Source organism: Mastomys coucha, unplaced genomic scaffold (genome assembly GCF_008632895.1).
Source record: "Mastomys coucha isolate ucsf_1 unplaced genomic scaffold, UCSF_Mcou_1 pScaffold13, whole genome shotgun sequence".
Lineage (NCBI taxonomy): Eukaryota > Metazoa > Chordata > Mammalia > Rodentia > Muridae > Mastomys > Mastomys coucha.
The window spans coordinates 21,369,505-21,389,248 of NW_022196895.1; the positions used below are offsets into that span (position 1 = coordinate 21,369,505).

The window sequence follows — 19,744 nt, forward strand, 5'->3', positions numbered from 1 at the left end:
TTCACAAAGGTGTCGGGCTCTTCTGTGAGCAGGCTTGTGTTGTAGGTGATGGGTTTGTACATACTGAACCATTGCTGTAAGGCATAAATGGGAGAGAACAGGAGACAACACAGACATTACAAATTAACCATCACTAATCCACATTTTTTTTCAGTGTCAACTGGTAAAGTACATGTGGTTATTTCAAAATTGAAAATGCTATAAAATCTAAAACATTTGTGCTCTATCCCAGTGATGTAATAATTCAATTTATACAAAAACTGCCTGGAAAAATCTATGAGCACTTAAACAGTAAGTGGTGAGAGATGCCATCAACCTTTGGTCAAGCATGCATGGTGCTTTTTAAGGCCTCCAAAATAAATGTACCATTAGAACTAAGCAGCTAAGTATATTTATTGGTACCTTAGAACTAGTGAGCCTGCCATGGACACTGTCCTCCAGCTTGGCATCAATGCAGAATGGTGCCCATCATGGGTATTGCAACAGCACCATCCGTAAAGGTGTTGCAACAGAGGTCAGTGCAGAACTTTCCTATAGAAAGTGTATGCTGGTACTCTATACCTGCAGTGATTTTTTAAAATTACAGCTATTGGGGGGGGCCTGCCACATTTTTTGCCATTGCTTGATCAAAACCAGTTCACATCATATTACATGGAAGCTGTAACTATAAAACTCCGTGAGAACAGTAAGGCCAGCTAGTAAAGATACAGTGGGATTTTTTGCTGATTAAGTGCTATAAGAAATCACCATGACTTTTCTTTAAACCACACCAGTTCATTCTAGTGGAAAGTTCTAGCCACTGCTTGGCTTTTTCAAGGTAGGTTGCATAAACCTGGCATCTCTGAAATGATGCCCAGATCTGTAATGTATAGGAGAAGGCAGCTCTATGGGTACTCCACAAGTACTAAGCAAAAAACAAAGGTGCAGAATTGCTACATTTGTGTTAGTAAAAATATACAAAGAAACATGTTACCAATGCCTTACATGGAATGAGTATCTCAGGGATATACACATTACACTGACTACTATGCCTGGCAATGGGGATGCATACCTGGAACAGAGGAAAATTGGAGACATCAATCTTTCTAAGTGTGTGTACTATCAATCCAAAAATGACTGACTAGGCCCAAGCCCTCACTGACATTTTAATTAAAAGTAACATTCCAGTTGATCCTGATTACTTAATTAGATCTGAATCATGTGAGGCTATCAGCCAACACTGGAGTCACTAGTCCTGATTATTGAAAATATTGGTTCTACCCCTTGATCTATTTAAAGCAGATGGGGAATTTGGAAGGTAACCATTTCCACAGAATACTCTTGGTACATATCAGATTCTGAGACGGCAGGATTCTCTCCTTACCTTGGCCTGTGGGCTAATGCCATAGCTGGTAAAGGCGTACTGCCACTGGGGCAGGCCCAGATGGGTGATGAGCAGGCGGTAATAGGCGGTGAAGGTGTCTGTGAGAAAATGCCAGTATAATGCTCTGTCCAGGAACCATATCTCAGTGTCATGAGCTAACCCTGAAACAGCACAGAAGTCAGAGACAGCTTAACACATTTCCCCTTTTAAAGACATCAGTATACACTGATAGTTAAGAGAAAACTCATAGTAGAGAGGGTTTAAAACATAAAGCTTCCCTCTTGTAGGCTTCTAGTCCTGCTGTTAGGGCTGTTCTTCCCTGTTTAGTTGATACTCATGGATTTCTGATTGATCACCCTGGATCTATCTGCTTGCTCCGGCCCCATGGCAGTTCATTAAGGCTACCTTAGCACATGCTTCTGTTCTGTGTGGACTGAACACTCTGTCTTCTTTTTGATTGGAAAGAAACCTTGAATGTGTCAGTCTTTTAAGAGGAGGTCTCTTAATCAAAAGTACTACGGAAAACAAAACAAAAGCAAACCCCACACACAAAAAAAACCCCATAAAAGTTATGTTTCAACCTTCCTAATGCCAGGACTCTTTATTACAATTTCTCAGGTTGTGCTGACCTCCAACCATAAAATTATTTTTGTTGCTGCTACTTTTTTTTTTTTTTTTTTTTTTTTTTTTTTTTTTTTTTTTTTTTTTTTGTTTTTTTTCAAGACAGGGTTTCTCTGTGTAGCCTTGGCTGTCCTGGAACTCACTCTGTAGACCAGGCTGGCCTCGAACTCAGAAATACGCCTGCCTCTGCCTCCCAAGTGCTGGGATTAAAGGTGTACACCACCACCGCCCAGTAATTTTGCTACTATTATGAATAGTAATATAAATATTTGTGTTTTCTAATAGTCTTAGGTGACCCCTGTGAATGGGTCATTCAACCACCAATTGCAGCCCACAGGTTGAGAATCACTGGTTTATACCACCTCACCCCTGCAATTCTGCTTGTATGATAGGCTATCCTAGGTCAGCTAACCTGGGCACTAACTATTATGCCAGTTCCTATCTTAAACCTGTTAGTGAATAGGCTATTACCTGCAGCCTATTGTGGCTCATCAGCTTTAGATAGCTCTAACATTTTCTCCATTCTCTTCCTTTCCAAAACCACTAGCCCATTCTCATTTGTATCCTGTCATTCTATTAAACAGCCTTGACAACTCTTTAGTCTTCTACAACATGTCCAGACTTTTTGCTTGGCTTTCCCAGCTATGCCTGAGAGGAAGTGGCTGACACTCAGACTCCGTCTCCTTTTCATCCCTTAGGCGGATACCTTAAGGTCTTTAAAGTGAAACTGTCATTACCACCAATCAGTTGAATTGTCTCATGATATGGCTTTTAAGCCTGTTGTCCCTCTGCTTGGTTGCCTCTTTCACCCCTTCCTCATATGTAGTTCCAATCACTGTTCATGATAAAAGCTGTAAGTCTTTTGCTAGAACACTTCTACCCGGGAACAATCTTTCCTCTCAGATGTAATTTCTAATGTTTATGCCTTTTCACACCACCAGGAGGAGGTAAGAAGAGTGCTTTGCTGTATTGAGCTCTAGATTCAGTCCCTAGGCCTGAACTGCTGTTACGGAGCAGGGGGAAGTTTCTGTTTAGTTGTCCACAGTATCTGAGTAACTGTCATTTAGCCCTACTTCTCCTGTGAAACCCTGCTTCACATGGAGTCTTGAGAGCTAGTAATTCAGGTTTCTATTGCTCTTAACTGGTCTATATACAAAAGTGTAAAAGGAAGGCAATATTTCCTGAATGCTTATTTAATGTATGACCCTATGAACAGAATGACTAATTCTTTAAGCTTTTCTCATCTATCCCACTGACTATGTCACAGGGACTCATACAAGGAGATGGAATGTAGAAACTAGCCTAGTGGGAGATGCTCAGAGAGGACCAAAGGGGTTGGTCTTTGCACAAAGAAGACACTTGAAGTATCTCAGGGAGCTTGTTGTTCAATGATGGTTGACAGGCAAGTTCAGGGAAGAGCACATCTATACTGTAGGATCATACTTTGGAAATGATCTTTACCAGGTTTCCCATTTTTGTAGACGAGGCAAACTTTCCCATTCCCATTGCATGAATCCAGCTCAAATATTGCACTGCGACAGTCAAAGTGAGGCTTCTCTAGCTGGTGGTCTTCATTTTCTGTAAACCCAGAAATCAACAGTAATGTTCAAACTCAGCACTATTCATATAACTTTACCAAGATAGAAAAATGGTGAAAAATCCCATGCTTTAAATGCTCTGGGTCTCACTGCTGGATCATGCCTTCTTATTAACAATAGTAGCTGACAGACAATCTGGTGGAAGATGGCATACGGAAAGATCACTGAACTTCCTGAGAATGGAGCCATATAAAAGGTAGAGCAATGTGAATGTTAGGATGCTGACAGGAGTGGCTTCCTTTTCGTAGGTTACTGTATAGGAAGAGAACATCATGTACACCCTATTCTTAATTTCTGCACAGTAATCCCATGTGAGAAGCCCTAGTCATATAGTATAACTGATTCATTTCACCTCCATTCATATATATTCACCTTATCACCCACTGATGATAGTACCAAAATGTGCGTCAGTTCTAATTAATCTGTTTTCCCCCATTAAAACTATTTTACTGCCTGGTAATCTTTGATTGGATGCCAGAAATTGTTAACCTTGTATTCCTGAGTGCTAAATGTTTTCTATTTCTATAAATATCCTTGAGCTTTGAGACAGTCAAATTACTTGGACACAAATACTTTGGCCTTACTTTTGGGGATTTCTCAGGCAGAAGCTGGGTCTGGTGGTATGTCGGGCAAGTGGACCATGTCACCAGACAGAAGAACTGGTAAGGTTGAAGCAGGTTCAAAAGCCCCTGTGAATCTCATAATTGAGACCGGCAGGTGTGGAACCAGCTCCAAGCCAGGCTCTACCTGTCCTGGAGCATGTATCCATGACACCCCACTGAAAAGACCATGACAACCAGTCGTATAGCATAAAAACCTGGAGTTTTCAATGCTAGTTAAGTATCTAGATAGGCCCGGAGTGTTTGAATGGTCTTCCAAGTCTGCATTATCAGTCTTCAGTTCCTCCCTAAAGGTTTTTATTCCGTCAATACAAGCACACCATTTTCAAGTCTATACTTGAACACTTTGGGGACAAACTTTTGATCTTTTCATGTTACTTATAATTGAGGTTGGTTCTTGTCCATGAGGTTGAGTTTCTTCAGGTGCCTACATAGTTTTAGTAATATTTACTTTCTAAAAACTTACAAAAAAAACAATCCAAGGCCTTGGGTAATACTACTTTAAAAAAAAAATAAAAGCCTTCCTTAGGCTATAATTCATCTACCATACCAGTTATATTAAATATAGAATTCATAGATTTTTGTATATTTTACAAAGTTATGCTATCAATTCCATAAACAATTTTACATTATTTCTGGAGTGAATTTTTGTTTGTATCTGCCAAGATACTGAGATTAAAACTCTAGGCTCAGCGCTTCTCTTCCCTCCTCATTGCTGTGTCTCAGCACCCAAACCAGGTGGACACCCCCTGTTCAACAATAGGCAATGCTTGACAGAAGACCAGGTAGGCTGCCTATGGACCTCCCCTACTCTCTCTATTGCCTTAAACCCAATTCTCAGGGTCTCCCTAGCTCTACAACAGAACAACCAGCTATAGTTTCCACTCTCCCATGTTCATGCTCCTGGGAAATCCCTCAGACCATCTCCTCGTGAACCCTTCCACAGCCCCCCATTCCTTAAGCCTCTAAAACCAGCAAGCACTCTCCCATGAACACATTGAACATGTCATTATAAAGAGGCACCACTCAGCCAACACATTCTCTGAAAATTCAGGAAGGAAACAGAAACCAAGGAACAAAGTTCCCATCCAATCAAGACAAATCCAGAAGTCAGCACCTAGATGTATAATCACCCCCAACCCAAATGCCAGCATAAAAACACAATAGCCCAGCTATCCTACCACAGCAGGTCCAACATAGCTGAAGCAAAAGAAAAAGACCTTAAAAGCAACTATATGAAGGTGATAGAGGTCTTTAAAGAGAAATTGAATAAAGCCAGGAAATCACAAACAATTGAAGGAAACAAATAAAACTGTCCCAGACCTGAAAATGGAATAGAAACAATAAAGAAGACACATACTGAGGGAAGCCCAGAAACGAAAAATTTAGGGATGCAAACAGGAACTACAGAATTTTACAAAGTTATCCATCATTATTACCATAGATTCATCAATATAAGAGAATGCAAGAGATGGAAGAAAGAATCTCAGGCATTGAAGATATGACAGAAGAAACAGATACACTGTTCAAACAGAAATTTAAATACAAAAATTCCTGACACAAAACATCCAGGAAATTTGGGAAACTATGAAGAAAACCCAAACCTATTCCTATAATAGAATAAAGGAAGGAGAAGAATACCAGCTCAAAAGCCCAGAAAATATTTTCTATAAAATCACAGGAGAAAAATTTCCTACCCAAAAGGAGATGGCTATAAAGGTTTATGAAGCATACAAAATGCTAAATAGATTGGACCAGAAAGTCCCCTTATCACATAATAATTAAAACAAAGACTATTAAAAGCTTCAAAGTAAAAAGACCAAGTAACATATAAAGGCAGACCTACTAGAATTACATAAGATTTTTCAATGGAAACACTAAAAGCTAAAAGGGCTTCGACAGATATGCTGCAGACTCTAAGAGACCACAAATGCCAGCTCAGATTACTATACCCAACAACACTTTCAATTACCATAAATGGAGAAAACAAGATATTCTATGATAAAGTTAAATTTAAACGTTATTTATAAATCCAGCCCTATGGAAAGTGTGGGGAAAAAAAATCCTACTAAGGAGATTGCTTTCTGTGTTTTCATGTATATATAGTTAATTCCACAGCAAAACCAAAAAGGAAAGCACGTACAAACACACACACATATTCCAACAACAATATAACAGGAATTAACAACCATTGTTCATTGATATCTAGTATGAATGGCTTAAAATCCCACTAAAAAGACACATGTTAACAATGTACATACAAAAACAGTACCCAACCTTCTGCTGCATACAAGAAACACACTTCAACATCAAAGCAAGACATTGTATCATAGTAAAGAGTTGGAAAAAGATTCCAAGCAAATGGATATAAGAAGCAAGGTGGTGTAGCCATTCGAATGTTTACCAACATAAGACTTCAAACCAAAATTAAGCAAAAGAGATGGGGAAGGGCACTATATATTCAGCAAAGGAAAAGTCCACCAAGGTGACATTTTAATTCTTAGCATCTATACCCCAAATATAAGGGCACTCACCTCTGTGTATAAACAAAACAAAGAAACAAAAACCCCACTACTACAGTTTAAATCACACATTGACCCTCATGGACTGATAGTGGAGAGACTTCAATACCCAACTCTCACCTATAGATAGGTCATCCAGACAACAACTTAAACATAAACCAAATATACCTAACAGACATTTCACTCAAACACAAGAGAATATACCATCTGCTCAGCTTCTCATGGAACTTTTCTTCAAAATTGATAACATATTTAGACACATGACAAGTCTCAATGGATATAAGAGAACTGAAATAGCAATATCCCCCTGCACCCTATCAGATAACCATGGAGTAAAACTGGGTATCAACAAAGCTTATAAATGCATGGAAACTGCAACAGCTACTGAATGAAAAATGGGTCACAACAGAAATAAAGCAATTAAAGACTTTTTAGAATTGAATGAAAGTGTATCTACAACATATCCAAACTGATGGGACACATGAAAGTGGTACTAAGAGGAAAAAAAACTGAAGAGATGTCAGCTAGCAATCTAACAACATACTTGAAAGCTCTAGAACAAAAAGAAGTGAGCATACCCAAGAGGAGTAGATGGCAAGAAATTATCAAATTGAGGGTTGAGGTAAAAAGAAACAAAAGAATATAAGGAATCAATAAAATAAAGAGTTGGTTCTTTGAGAAAATCAACAAGATAGACAAACCCTTATCTAAGCTAACTAAAAGATAGAAAATATCCAAAGTAATAAATTCAGAAATGGAAAGAGGGACAGAAGAACAGACACTAGGAAATCCAGAGAACCATAAGGACACTTTAAAAACCTCCACTAAATTGAAAAATATAAAATAAATGGATAATTTTCCCAACAGATACCACTTTAATTAAGATCAGATAAACAGTTTAAATGGACCTATAACCCTAAAATGTAGGCATTTGTCTCCCAACCAAAAAAGCCTAGTGCCAGATGATTTTAGTGCAGATTTCTAACCAGACTTTCAAAGAAGAGTTAATGCTAATACTCCTCAAATTATTCCACAAAATAGAAACAGAAGAAACAATGTCTAGTTCACTTTATAAGCCCACAGTTACCCTGAACCCAAAACATAAAAATTCAAGGAACATTACAGACCAATTTCCCTTATGAACATAGATGCAAAAATAAAATACTTGCAAACATAATCCAAGAAAACATGAAAAAACACATCCACCATAATAAAGTAAGCTTCATCCTAGAGATAGAGAGATGGTTCAACATATGAAAAACTGAAAGAAAAACCAAATAAACACATGATCATCTCATTAGATGCCGAAAAAGTCTTTGACAAAATGCAACACTCCTTCATGTCCTGGAAATAACTTCAGCTCCAGAAGTCCTGGAGAGCTTAGGGATACAAGGGATGTACCTAAATATAATAAAGGCAGTTTACAGCAAACCCATAGCCAGTACAAAATTAAATGGAGACTCAAAACAATTCCACTAAAATCAGAAATAAAACAAGGCTGTCCACTCTCTCCACATCTATTCAATACAGTATTTGGAGTTTTAGCTAAAGCAATAAGACAATGAAAGGATATCAAGGGGATACAAATTGGAAAGGAAAAAGGCAAATATTGGTATTTGCAGATGATATGATAGTATATATATAAGTAACCCTGAAAATTCCACTGGGGAAGTCCTACAATGGATAAACACTTTCAGCAAAGTGGCTGGATATAAAATTAACTAAAATAATTAGTAGCTCTCCTATGTATAAAAGACAAATGGAGTGAGGAAGAAACCAGGGAGACACCACTGTCTTAGTCAGGGTTTCTATTCCTGCACAAACATCATGACCAAGAAGCAAGTTGGGGAGGAAAGGGTTTATTCAGCTTACCTCCACATTCCTGTTCATCACCAGAGGAAGTCAGGACTGGAACTCAAACAGGTCAGGAAGTAGGAGCTGATGCAGAGGCCATGGAGAGATGTTCCTTACTGGCTTGCTTCCCCTGGCTTGCTCAGCCTGCTCTCTTATAAGACCCAAGACTTCCAGCCCAGGGATGGTACCACCCACAAGGATCTCTACCCCCTTGATCACTAATTGAGAAAATGCTCCACAGCTGGATCTCATGGAGGCACTTCCCCAACTGAAGCTCCCTTCTCTGTGTTAACTCCAGCCTGTGTCCAGTTGACACACAAAACCAGCCAGTACAACCACCATTCACAATAGCCTCAAATAATAGAAAATATCTTGGGGTAACTATAACCAAGCAATAGAAAGACTTGTACAATAAAAACTTTAAGACTCTGAAGAAAGAAGCTAAAGAAGATGGAAAGATCTATTCTTATAGATAGACAAGGATTAACATAGTAAAAATGGCCATTATACTAAAAGCAATGTACAAATTCAGTGCAATTCCCACCAAAATTCCAACACAATTCCTTACAGACCTTGAAAGGACAACCCTCAACTTTATAAGGAAAGCCAAGCCAAGCCAAGCCAAGCCAAATCAAACCAAATCAAACCAAACAACCCAGGAGAGCTAAAATGACTCTGAACACTAAACTGCCTAATCACCATCCCTCGTTTCAAGTTGTACTATAGAGCAACAGTTAACAAAAACTGCATGATATTGGCAAAAAAACAGCCATGTTAATCAATGGAATTGAATTGTAGACCCACACATAAATTCATACACCTACAAACACCAGTTAGGTTTTTTTTTAAAGGAATTATTTATTTATTTTATGTATCCGAGTACATTGCAGCTACAGAAGAGGGCATCAGATCCCATTACAGATGGGAATTGAACTCAGGACCTCTGGTAGAGCAGTCAGAGCTCTTAACCACTGAGCTATCTCTCCAGCCCAAGGTGTTTTAGTTTTTTTTTCATTAAAACAAAACAAAACAAAACAAAACAAAGCAAAGCAAAGCAGAAAGCATCTCCAATAAGTGGTGCTGGTCAAACTGAATGTCAGCATGTAGAAGAATGGAAATAGAGCCATACTTATTACCCTGCGTAAAACTCAGGTTCAAGTGGATCAAAGACCTTAGCATAAAAACAGACACTTTCCCTGATAGAAGGGAAAGTGGGGAACTGTCTCAAACACACTGGCATAGGAGACAACTTTCTGAAGAGAACGCCAATAGCACAGGCACTAAAATCAACAATTAATAAATGGGGCCTCATGAAACTCAAAAGCCTTTGTAAGGCAAAAGACACCATCAATCAGACAGAGCCAGCCTATGAAATAGGAAAAAGACTTTTACCAATCCTACATCTGACAGAGGTCTAAATATACAAAATATATAAAGGATTCATAAAATTAGATATCAAAAAATCAGATAATACAATTAAAAATGGGATACAGACATGACCCTGAAATTTCCTTCATGAAATTTTCCTTTGTTTTTTCTTCTGCTTCTATCTCACTTCCAGAAGCTATGCATGAGAAGGGTTAGTTTAATGGAACATAGGGTTAATGATGCAGCATGTTCCTATCATTTTCAGTATTATAAAATGAGACAAGAGGGTAATTTCTAACCCAAAGTGGGGTTTTCCTAGGTACCTTCTTGAGTATCATCCTCCAGGTCTGCCAGAGTTGGTGCATTAGGAAGTGAGTACACAGAAGACTGGATGAGCTGAGTCAGTTTTGAAATGCCGTTAATCACCATGCTTCCCAGTGGAATAATGTGGTCTATAGGACAAAAAGTATGACAAAGTAATAGCTTAGGCAATGGTTTTGCTTGAATACCCCAAAAGTCCACCGAGAATGGCTTCAGGGCTGAGGAGCCTGATAGAAAGTGCACAGAAGAGAATTCATTATATACCCCAAACCACCAGCCTTTCATGTAAACAGGAACTGGGTGCCAACGATGGTGGAATAGTTCCAGCCAGGCTTATTATGGTGCTATTGAAGAAAAGATTTTAAAGGGATATTTAAAGGGCTAAAAAATCCAGAGTTAGTAACTCTGAAGAATACATAACTTAAAACATATTATTTCTTTTTTCCCTTCTACTAGCCAGAACTACAGTTTCTAATGAAATAATGGTTTGGTCCTTTATCTTTTTATTATAAGCCTTCATGATGGAAAATATCTCCCCCTCTATTAGTCATTTTCCCTTACTTGATAGAAAGAACTTCATGTGTGATAGGTCTGGTCTTTTGTGAATAGGGTCTAACTAAGGAATAGCACACATACGTTGCTTTATATTATATGGAATTCTACTGATATAGGATGCCAGATAAAGGGTGACGCACAAAGACTTAGAAATCTAAAAAGGATAGAGTGAATGAAGGCATTTAGATCATGAAATATCAGGAAAGATCACTAAAGTAAATATCAAAGTTTACCTCTGCTCCCTTTAAAAACATTACTCTTTAATTAATGCGTATGTGTGTATGAGTATCTGCTGTGTGTGGGTGCTCTTAGAAGCTAGAAGAGTCACTGGATCCTCTGGAATTGGATTTACAGGTGATTGTGAGTTACCTAAGTGATGGGGGAACCAAACTCTGGTCCTCTGGAATTGCAGAAAATGCTGCTAACCACACAGCCATCTCTCTAACTCCATTTCCCTTTTTGTCACTGCATTAAGCCATTTAGTAATGGGGATAAAAAGACCAGGACCGGCAAATTAAGTAACAGAAGATATTACAGCTATGAACAAAATCTTTACGCTACTCAATAGAATGATTTTGGGAGGTGGCTGAAGGTTTACATGATAAAGAACTCCTGAGGTCACACCTGGTAGGTCTGTGGGAGAACTAGCTGGGCCCCAGAGGCTGGTTCAGGACTTCCTAGTGTATGAACTTTTTGAAGAGTTTTCATACACATGTGTAGTGGCACCTCTCATGTTCACATACTGTCTGACTCTCTGGCATGTAACAAGCTAGGCTTCTGCATCTGCAATGCAAATGTTTAGGCAAAGACACATGACTTGGATAAAAGCCTGCAAATAAGGTGTTTGGTGACATAGGGCGAGGTGTAAAGAAAGAAGCTCTAGTTTGAGGATTAGAGCCTTAAAGTTGCACAATGGTGAGAATGAGGTTGAGTTTGGAAGACTGTTTGGTCAGCTGTTTCAGGAAAGCAAAGAGAGAGTGTTGAGGCCCCAAGGAGGAGTTCTCAGATGCTTAATGTCTGAGTTGGTTGGCTTCTCTATGTGGTGACTAATGATTTCCTTTAACAGGAAGTCTCTAAATTGGGCTTCTAGATCAGGACAAACCAGAGTCAAACAGGGTGGGAGTAGGTAAAGCACATCAATTGGCTTAGGTGGGGGAGGGGCAGGGAATCACAGCTTCTGGATTTAACCCTTGAGACTCATGAAAACAGTAAAAGAAAAGACAGTAAAATTCTAAGGAACGTCAACGTTGCCTCATCTAACCACTCCAACAGGAAAATGTTCTCCAATATCAAGGAGGATGACTTACCATCTAGCTTCACACTCCAGGTCATGTGAAAACCATTGGTCATCAAGTAGAAGTTTCTCACATCCTCGGGCATCACACAATTGTTTTTCTAGAAGCACAAATGGCTTGGTGTTAGGTCAGGGCTTAGAGAGAGAATGAAGGCTATATTTCAGAGCTCTGCATACAATGTTAACCATCTTCTAGGAGGATCAATAATTACCTACAAAATTACTAGAGAGGAACTGGGCCTAGCGAGTAGTTGCTAGTTTTGAATTTGTGTTTGTGTGTGTACAGATAAAACTTAGTGGCAGCAGAAGACTCTAGCATTTTGGAGATGCCAATACCATGGGATGACCACCATGAACAGCAGCAGCAGTGGATTGATACCAGCTGAGCCTAGAAGGCAATCTGTGTGCTACACAGAGCAGAGCTATGGAAGTGACCCAAGCCATTGGGAGGAGTCCAGAAGATCAGGAGTGGATCCCAGATATAGGATGGGTGGGGTTTGATTTTGTTTTGATTTGATTATGATTGTGATTTTCCCTCTTGAAGTAAGAAAGTATTTTATTGGAACCCACAGTTAGGAGACTTTGAACTAGAGATTAGATATTTTAAAGGGACTAAAATTTTCATGTGTTTGAATTTGTAAAGACTGTGGGACGTTTATGTTTTTTTTTTCTTTCTTTCTTTCTTTCTTTCTTTCTTTCTTTCTTTCTTTCTTTCTTTCTTTCTTTCTTTCTTTCTTTAATTTCTTCATTCACTTTACAGCCTGATTGCAGTTCTCTTCCCAGTCCCACCCTTACAAACTCTCTATCCCCATTTCTTCTTTTCTTCAGAGAAAAGACGGCCCCCTCATGGGTACCCACCATGGTACATCAAGCCACAGTAGGAGTATGGGCATCCTTTTTCACTGAGGCCAGAGAAGGCAGCCCAGGTATGAGAAAGGGATCCAAAGGCGGGCAACAGAGTCAGAGACAGATCCTGCTCTGTTAGGAGACCCACATGAAGAACACGCTGCACATCTGATACATCTGTGTAGGGCCTAGGTCCAGCCCACGCATGCTCTTTCATTGGTGGTTTGGTCTCTGGGAGCCCCCATGGGTCCAGGTTAGTTTACTATGTAGGTCTTCCTGTGGCATTCTTGATCCCTCCAGCTCTGTCAATCCTTCTTCCTACTCTTCCACAAGACTTCCAGAGTTCTGCCAGTTGTTTGGCTGTGGGTCTCTGTATGTTTACATCAGCTGCTGGGTGAAGCCTCTCAGAAGACAGTTCTTGGGGATGAATAAGAAAGCAAGGCCTGTGGCTTAATAGTGATGTATCTGAGTGCCAAACTGGCAAGGGGTCAATTGAACTGGCTGGATTTGTGGGTCAACTTGACACAAGCTAGGGTCATTACAAGAAAGAAGCCCCAGTTAAGGAAACTCCTCCATAGGATCAAGCTATAGGGCATTTTCTCAATTAGTGATCAATGGGGGTTGGAGGAAAGAGAGCAGTTCATTGTGGCTTGTGCCATCCCTGGGCTGGTAGTCCTGAGTTCTATAAGAAAACAGGCTTAGCAAGCCATGGGAAGCAAGCGCATCAGCTCCTATCTCTAGGTTGCAACCTTGCTTGAGTTCCTGTCCTGACTTTCTCCAATAACAGACTATGATCTGGAAGTGTAAGCCAAATTACGCCCCCTCCCCAAAAGATATACAAAAGTATTTCTTATGGGAAAACCAAACCAAACCAAACCAACACCTCACTCAAACTAGCTGTGCAGAAAACAAAGGGATAGCTTAGTGTATTCTCAGGCAGTAATAGGATCAAGACCTAAACACTAACTCACTTACAACTATATAGAGATCTGACTGTCTTTAGCCAACTCAAAACCCTGAAATGTAGAGAGAGGTAAGTTCTTCAGGTCTTTTCTAAAACCTTCTCCACTAACTTCGGACATGGTTGCAGAGGTTAAAAGACAATAAAGCAGCAACTATCCAAGCTCTTGGCTTATGGATCCATCTAAAATATGATAATAACCACTGTGTGCATCATTGACTTTGGGTCATACTGTCAGTTTTAAGTACCAAGTGTGGTGTTCTGCAGCAGGACAATCTGGGTTCATATTACAACTTGCCATTAGCCGAGTGACCTTGGGCACTGTCATTTAAACTGATAATCTGAGATAAAAAAATAAACTTTAAGGTGAAATTTACAGAACCATAGAGGTGGGGGAGGTGCAACTTGATAGAAAAAAATGATATGAAAAGTTATAATAACATCATATGCTAAAATTAGGCTTATAAGGCGATTTAAGCAGCATTTCTAGGTTATGACATGTACGACAGATTTCATTTCATCTTATGAAATCTTCAGTAAAGTGTTGCTAAGATTCTAACTTTTGATTTCCCCACCCCCTGCCCATTGCTGAGTCCTCTGGAGCATGCCCAGCTGCCCTGTGCAGCCAGCTATCCCCCTAGACCTCCATTTTTCCAGTCAGCTCTCCACCTGCCTCTCCTCAATCTGCTTCCCAAGCTGTCCCCACACAACTTCTGGGAGACTGGTACTACCCCCTGAGTACCATTGACCAGCCAAGGGATACCCTCTAGAGACCTACCACACTAGGATCATTGAGGTTAGGCTGCCTCCCAATATGTACTATAACAGGAACACCCAGGGACATCCAGATGACTAAAGGCCCTAGAAAGATCACAATAAACAAAAGGGTAATATACCTCCAGAGCACAGCTATTCTACCATAGCAAGTCCTGAAAATCCTACCACAACCAAAACACATGAAAATGACATTCAATCCAATCTTATAAAGATAGTAGAAACCTTTAAAGAGGAAATGAACAAATCCCTAACAGGAAAATACAATCAAACAGGTAGAGGCCTTTGAAGAGGAAAAAAAATTCTGTAAAGAAATACAGGAAAACACAATTAAACATGCAAAGGAACTAAATAAAACTGTTCAAGACCCGAAAATGGAAATAGAAGCAATAAAGAAAACACAAATTGAGGGAATCTTGGAGATGGAAAACCTAGGGAAGAGAACTGGAACAAGAGATGCAAGCATCACCAGCAAAATACAAGAGATAGAAGAGAGAATCTCAGATGTAGAAGATACAATAGAAAATATTAATATATCAGTCAAACAAAATGTTAAATTTAAAAAATTCCTGACACAAAACATCGAGGAAATCTGGGATACAATGAAAGACCTAACCTAAGAAGAATAGGAATAGAAGGTTAGGAGTTCCAGCTCCAAAAACCAAAAGAATATTTTCAACAAAATCATAGAAGAAAACTTTCCCAACCTAAAGAAAAAAAATCCATAAACAAACATAAAGGAACAGTACAGAACACCAATTAGACTGGATAAGAAAAAAAATCCTCCTGTTACATAATAGTTAAAACACAAAATCTACAAAACAAAGAAGGAATACTGGCAAGGGGAAAAGGCTAGGTAACAAAAAAGGCAGACCTATCAGAATTACACCCAACTTCTCAACAGAGACTCTAAAAGTTAGGAGGGACTGGACAGATATCTTGGAACCTCGAAAAAACCACAGGTGCACCTCTACTACTATACCCAGTGAAACTCTCAATCACCATACATGGAGAAAATAAGATATTTCAAGACAAAACCAAATTTAAGTAATATCTATCCATAAATCCAGCCCTACAGAAAATACTAAAAGGAAAACTACAACCCAAGAAGGATAACTACATCAGATTATGGTGGATGATACTTTTGATGTGTTCCTGGATATTCAGTTTGCTAGTTTGTTATTGAGTATTTTTTATTAAACTAATAAAATTTATTTTAAAATATACAACTCAGTAATGACAATTTTATTTTATTTTATTAGATATTTTCTTTATTTATATGTCATATGGTATCTCCTTTCCCAGTTTCCCCTCCAAAAAACAAAAAAACAATAAACAACAACAAGAACAAACCTGTGTTGCCTCCCTGTCCCCCTGCTCACCACCCCACCCTCTTCTGCTTACTGGCCCTGGCATTCCGCTACACTGGGGCATAGAACCTTCACAGGGCCAAGGGCCTCTCCTCCCATTGATGACCGACTTGGCCATCCTCTACTATACATATGCTGCTGGAGCCATAAGTCCCACCATGTGTACTCTTTGGTTGGTGGTTTAGTCCCTAGAAGCTCTGAAGTTCATATTGTTGTTCATCCTAAGGGGCTTCAAACCCTTCAGCTCCTTGGGTCCTTTCTCTAGCACCTTCATTGGGGACCCTGTACTCAATTCAATGGATAGTTGTGAGCCTCTACTTCTGTATTAGTTGGGTACTGTCAGAGCCTCTCAGGAGACAGCTATATCAGGCTGGGTTGTCCTTCCTTCAGTCTCTGCTCCATAGTTAGTCTCTGCAACTCCTTCATGGGTATTTTGTTCCCCCTTTTAAGAAGGAATGAAGTGTCCACATTTTGGTCTTCCTTCTTCTTGAGTTTCTTGTGGTTTGTGGATTGTACTTTGTGTATTCCGATCTTCTGGGCTAATATCCACTTATCAGAGAGTACATACCATGTGTGTTCTTTTGTGATTGTGTTACCTCACTCAGGATGATATTTTCCACATCCATCCATTTCCCTAAGAATTTCATAAATTCATTGTTTTTAATAGCTGAGTAGTACTCCATTGTGTAGATGTACCACAAAAAGACAGCATTTTCAAGAAATGGTGCTGGCTCAACTGGTGGTTAGCATGTAGAAGAATGCAAATCGATCCTTTCCTATCTCCTTGTACAAAGCTCATGTCCAAGTGGATCAAGGACCTCCACATCAAACCAGATACACTGAAACTAGTAGAAAAGATAGTGGGGAAGAGCCTTAGCACATAGGCACAGGAGAAAATTTCCTGAATAGAACACCAATAGCTTATGCTCTTAGATCAAGAATTGACAAATTGGACCTCATAAAGTTGCAAAGCTTCTGTAAGGCAAAAGACACTGTCAATAGGATAAAACGGCAACCAACAAATTGGGAAAAGATCTTTATCAATCCTATATCTGATAGAGGGCTAATATCCAATATATACAAAGAACTCAAGAAGTTAAGACTCCAGAAAGCCAAATAACCCTATTAAAAAATGGGGTACAGAGCTAAACAAAGAATTCTCAACTGATGAATATCGAATGGCTAAGAAGCACCTAAAGAAATGTTCAACATCCTTAGTCATCAGGAAAATGCAAATCAAAACAACCCTGAGATTCCACCTCACTCCAGTCAGAATGGCTAGGATAAAAAACTCAGGTGCTAGCAGATGCTGGCGAGGTTGTGGAGAAAGAGGAACACTCTTTCATTGCTGGTGGGATTGCAAGTTGGTACAACCACTCTGGAAATCAGTTTGGCGGTTCCTCCGGAAATTGGACATAGTTCTACCAGAGGACCCAGCAATTCCATTCCTGGGCATATACCTAGAAGATGCTCCAAAATGTAATAAGGACGCATGTTCCACCATATTCAACGCAGCCTTATTTATAACAGCCAGAAACTGGAAACAACCCAGATGTCCCTCAACAATAATGACAATTTTAAAGTCATCAAAATAATTTATAATAGTTAAATACCTCTTAAATATATACGATATCCTCTGAAGCTAAAAGTAATATGCACTCAACAAGTTTTTAAAATCTATTTAGAATATTAAACATGACAGAAGAGGGAAAAAAATGTCTTATGAAGTCCTCTATGAATGGAAATTGTAACAAGTTCCTGATTAGACAGAAACTGTTCCATCTTCAAGGGAGAATATGCAGTGTAATTGTGGCTTCATAGAATGAATTGGTTAGTGTTGCTTCTGTTTCTATTTTATGGAATAGTTTGAAGAGTATTGGTATTAGGTCTTTTTTAAATGTCTGATAGAATTCTCCACTAAACCCAAGTGGTCCTGTTTTTTTGTTTTTGTTTTTGTTTTTTTTGGTTGGGAGAGTATTAATGACTGCTTCTATTTCTTTAGGGGTTATGGGAGTGTTTAGATGGTTTATCTGATCCTGTTTTAACTTTGGTACATTCTATGTGTCTAGAAAATTGTCCATTTCACCCACATTTTCCAGTTGTGTTAAGTATGGGCTTTTGTAATAGGATCTGATGATTTTTTGAATTTCCCCAGTTCCTTTTCATTTCTGGTTTTGTTAACTTAGATACTATCTCTGTACCCTCTGGTTAGTCTGGCTAAAGGTTTATCTATCTTGTTGATTTTCTCAAAGAACTAGATCCTAGTTGTTGATTCTTTGTATAGTTCTTTTTGCTTCTGGGTGCTGTTTACATATCCAGTCTGTTAGTTTATGTCTTTTTATTGGGGAATTGAGTCCCTTGATTTTAAGAGATATTAAGGAAAAGTTACTGTTACTTCCTGTTATTTTTGTTGTTAGAGGTGGAATTATGTTTGTGTGACTATCTTCTTTTGGGTTTGTTGAACGATTACTTTCTTGCTTTTTCTAGGATGTAGTTTTCCTTCTTGTGTTGGTATTTTCCATCTATTATTCTTTGTAGGGCTATTTGTGGAAAGATATTGTATAAATTTGGTTTTGTCATGGAATATTTTGTTTTCTCCATCTATAGTAATTGAGAGTTTTGCTGGGTATAGTAGTCTGGGCTGGCATTTGTGTTCTCTTAGGTTCTATATGATATCTGCCCAGGATCTTCTAGCATTTCATAGTCTCTGCTGAGATGTCTGGTGTAATTCTGATAGGCCTGCCTTTATATGATAGGCTTCCCTTTCTGCTTTTAATATTCTTTCTTTATTTAATGCATTTGGCGTTTTGACTATTATGTGACAGGAGGAGTTTCTCTTCTGGTCCAGTCTATTTGGAGTTCTGTAGGCTTCTTGTATGCTCATGGGCATCTCTTTCTTTAGGTTATGGAAGTTATCTTCTATAATTTTGTTGAAGATATTTACTGGCCCTTTAAGTTGGGAATCTTCACTTTCTTCTATATCTATTATCCTTAGGTTTGGTCTTCTCATTGTGTCCTGGATTTCCTGGATGTTTTGGGTTAGGATCTTTTTGCATTTTCTTTGATTGTTGTGTCAATGTTTTCTATGGTATCTTCTGCCCTTGAAATTCTCTCTTCTATCTCTTATATTTTGTTGGTGATGCTTGTATCTATGACTCCTGATCTCTTTCCTAGGTTTTCTAACACCAGTGTTTGTCTCCCTTTGTGATTTCTTTATTGTTTCTATTTCCATTTTTAGATCTTGGATGGTTTTGTTCATTTCCTTTGCCTTTGATTTGCCTGATGCTTTGATTGTGTATTTCTGTAATTCTTTAAGGAATTTTTGTGTTTTTTCTTTAAGGGCTTCTAGCTGTTTACCTGTGTTCTGCTGTATTTCTTTAAAGGAGTTATATATGTCCTTCTTAAAGTCCTTTATCATCATCGTGAGAAGTGATTTTAGATCCTTGTCTTGCTTTTCTGGTTTGATGGTGTATCCAGGACTTTCTATGGTGGGAGAACTGGGTTCTGTTGATGCCAATTAACCTTGGTTTCTGTTGCTTATGTTCTTGCCCTTGCCTCCTACCATCTGATTATCTCTAGTGATCCCTGCCCTTGCTATATCTGACTGGAGCCTGTCCTTCCTGTAATACTGGTTGAATCAGAACTGTCAAGCTTTCTCTGTGATCCTGAGATTCCAG

General features: G+C 38.9%; 1 protein-coding gene across 1 annotated transcript in view; it reads right to left on the reverse strand.

The window, feature by feature from the left end:
* The window catches only part of Tpgs2 (tubulin polyglutamylase complex subunit 2), a 42,276-nt gene that overhangs the window by 3,400 nt on the left and 19,132 nt on the right, over positions 1-19,744 (reverse strand). Inside the window, exons 3-7 of the mRNA XM_031366363.1 lie at positions 12,130-12,217; positions 10,270-10,398; positions 3,446-3,562; positions 1,364-1,524; positions 6-74 (exon numbers count right to left, since the gene is read on the reverse strand). Coding sequence (XP_031222223.1) covers positions 6-74; positions 1,364-1,524; positions 3,446-3,562; positions 10,270-10,398; positions 12,130-12,217 — 564 coding nt within the window. The remainder of the gene's footprint in view (positions 1-5; positions 75-1,363; positions 1,525-3,445; positions 3,563-10,269; positions 10,399-12,129; positions 12,218-19,744) is intronic.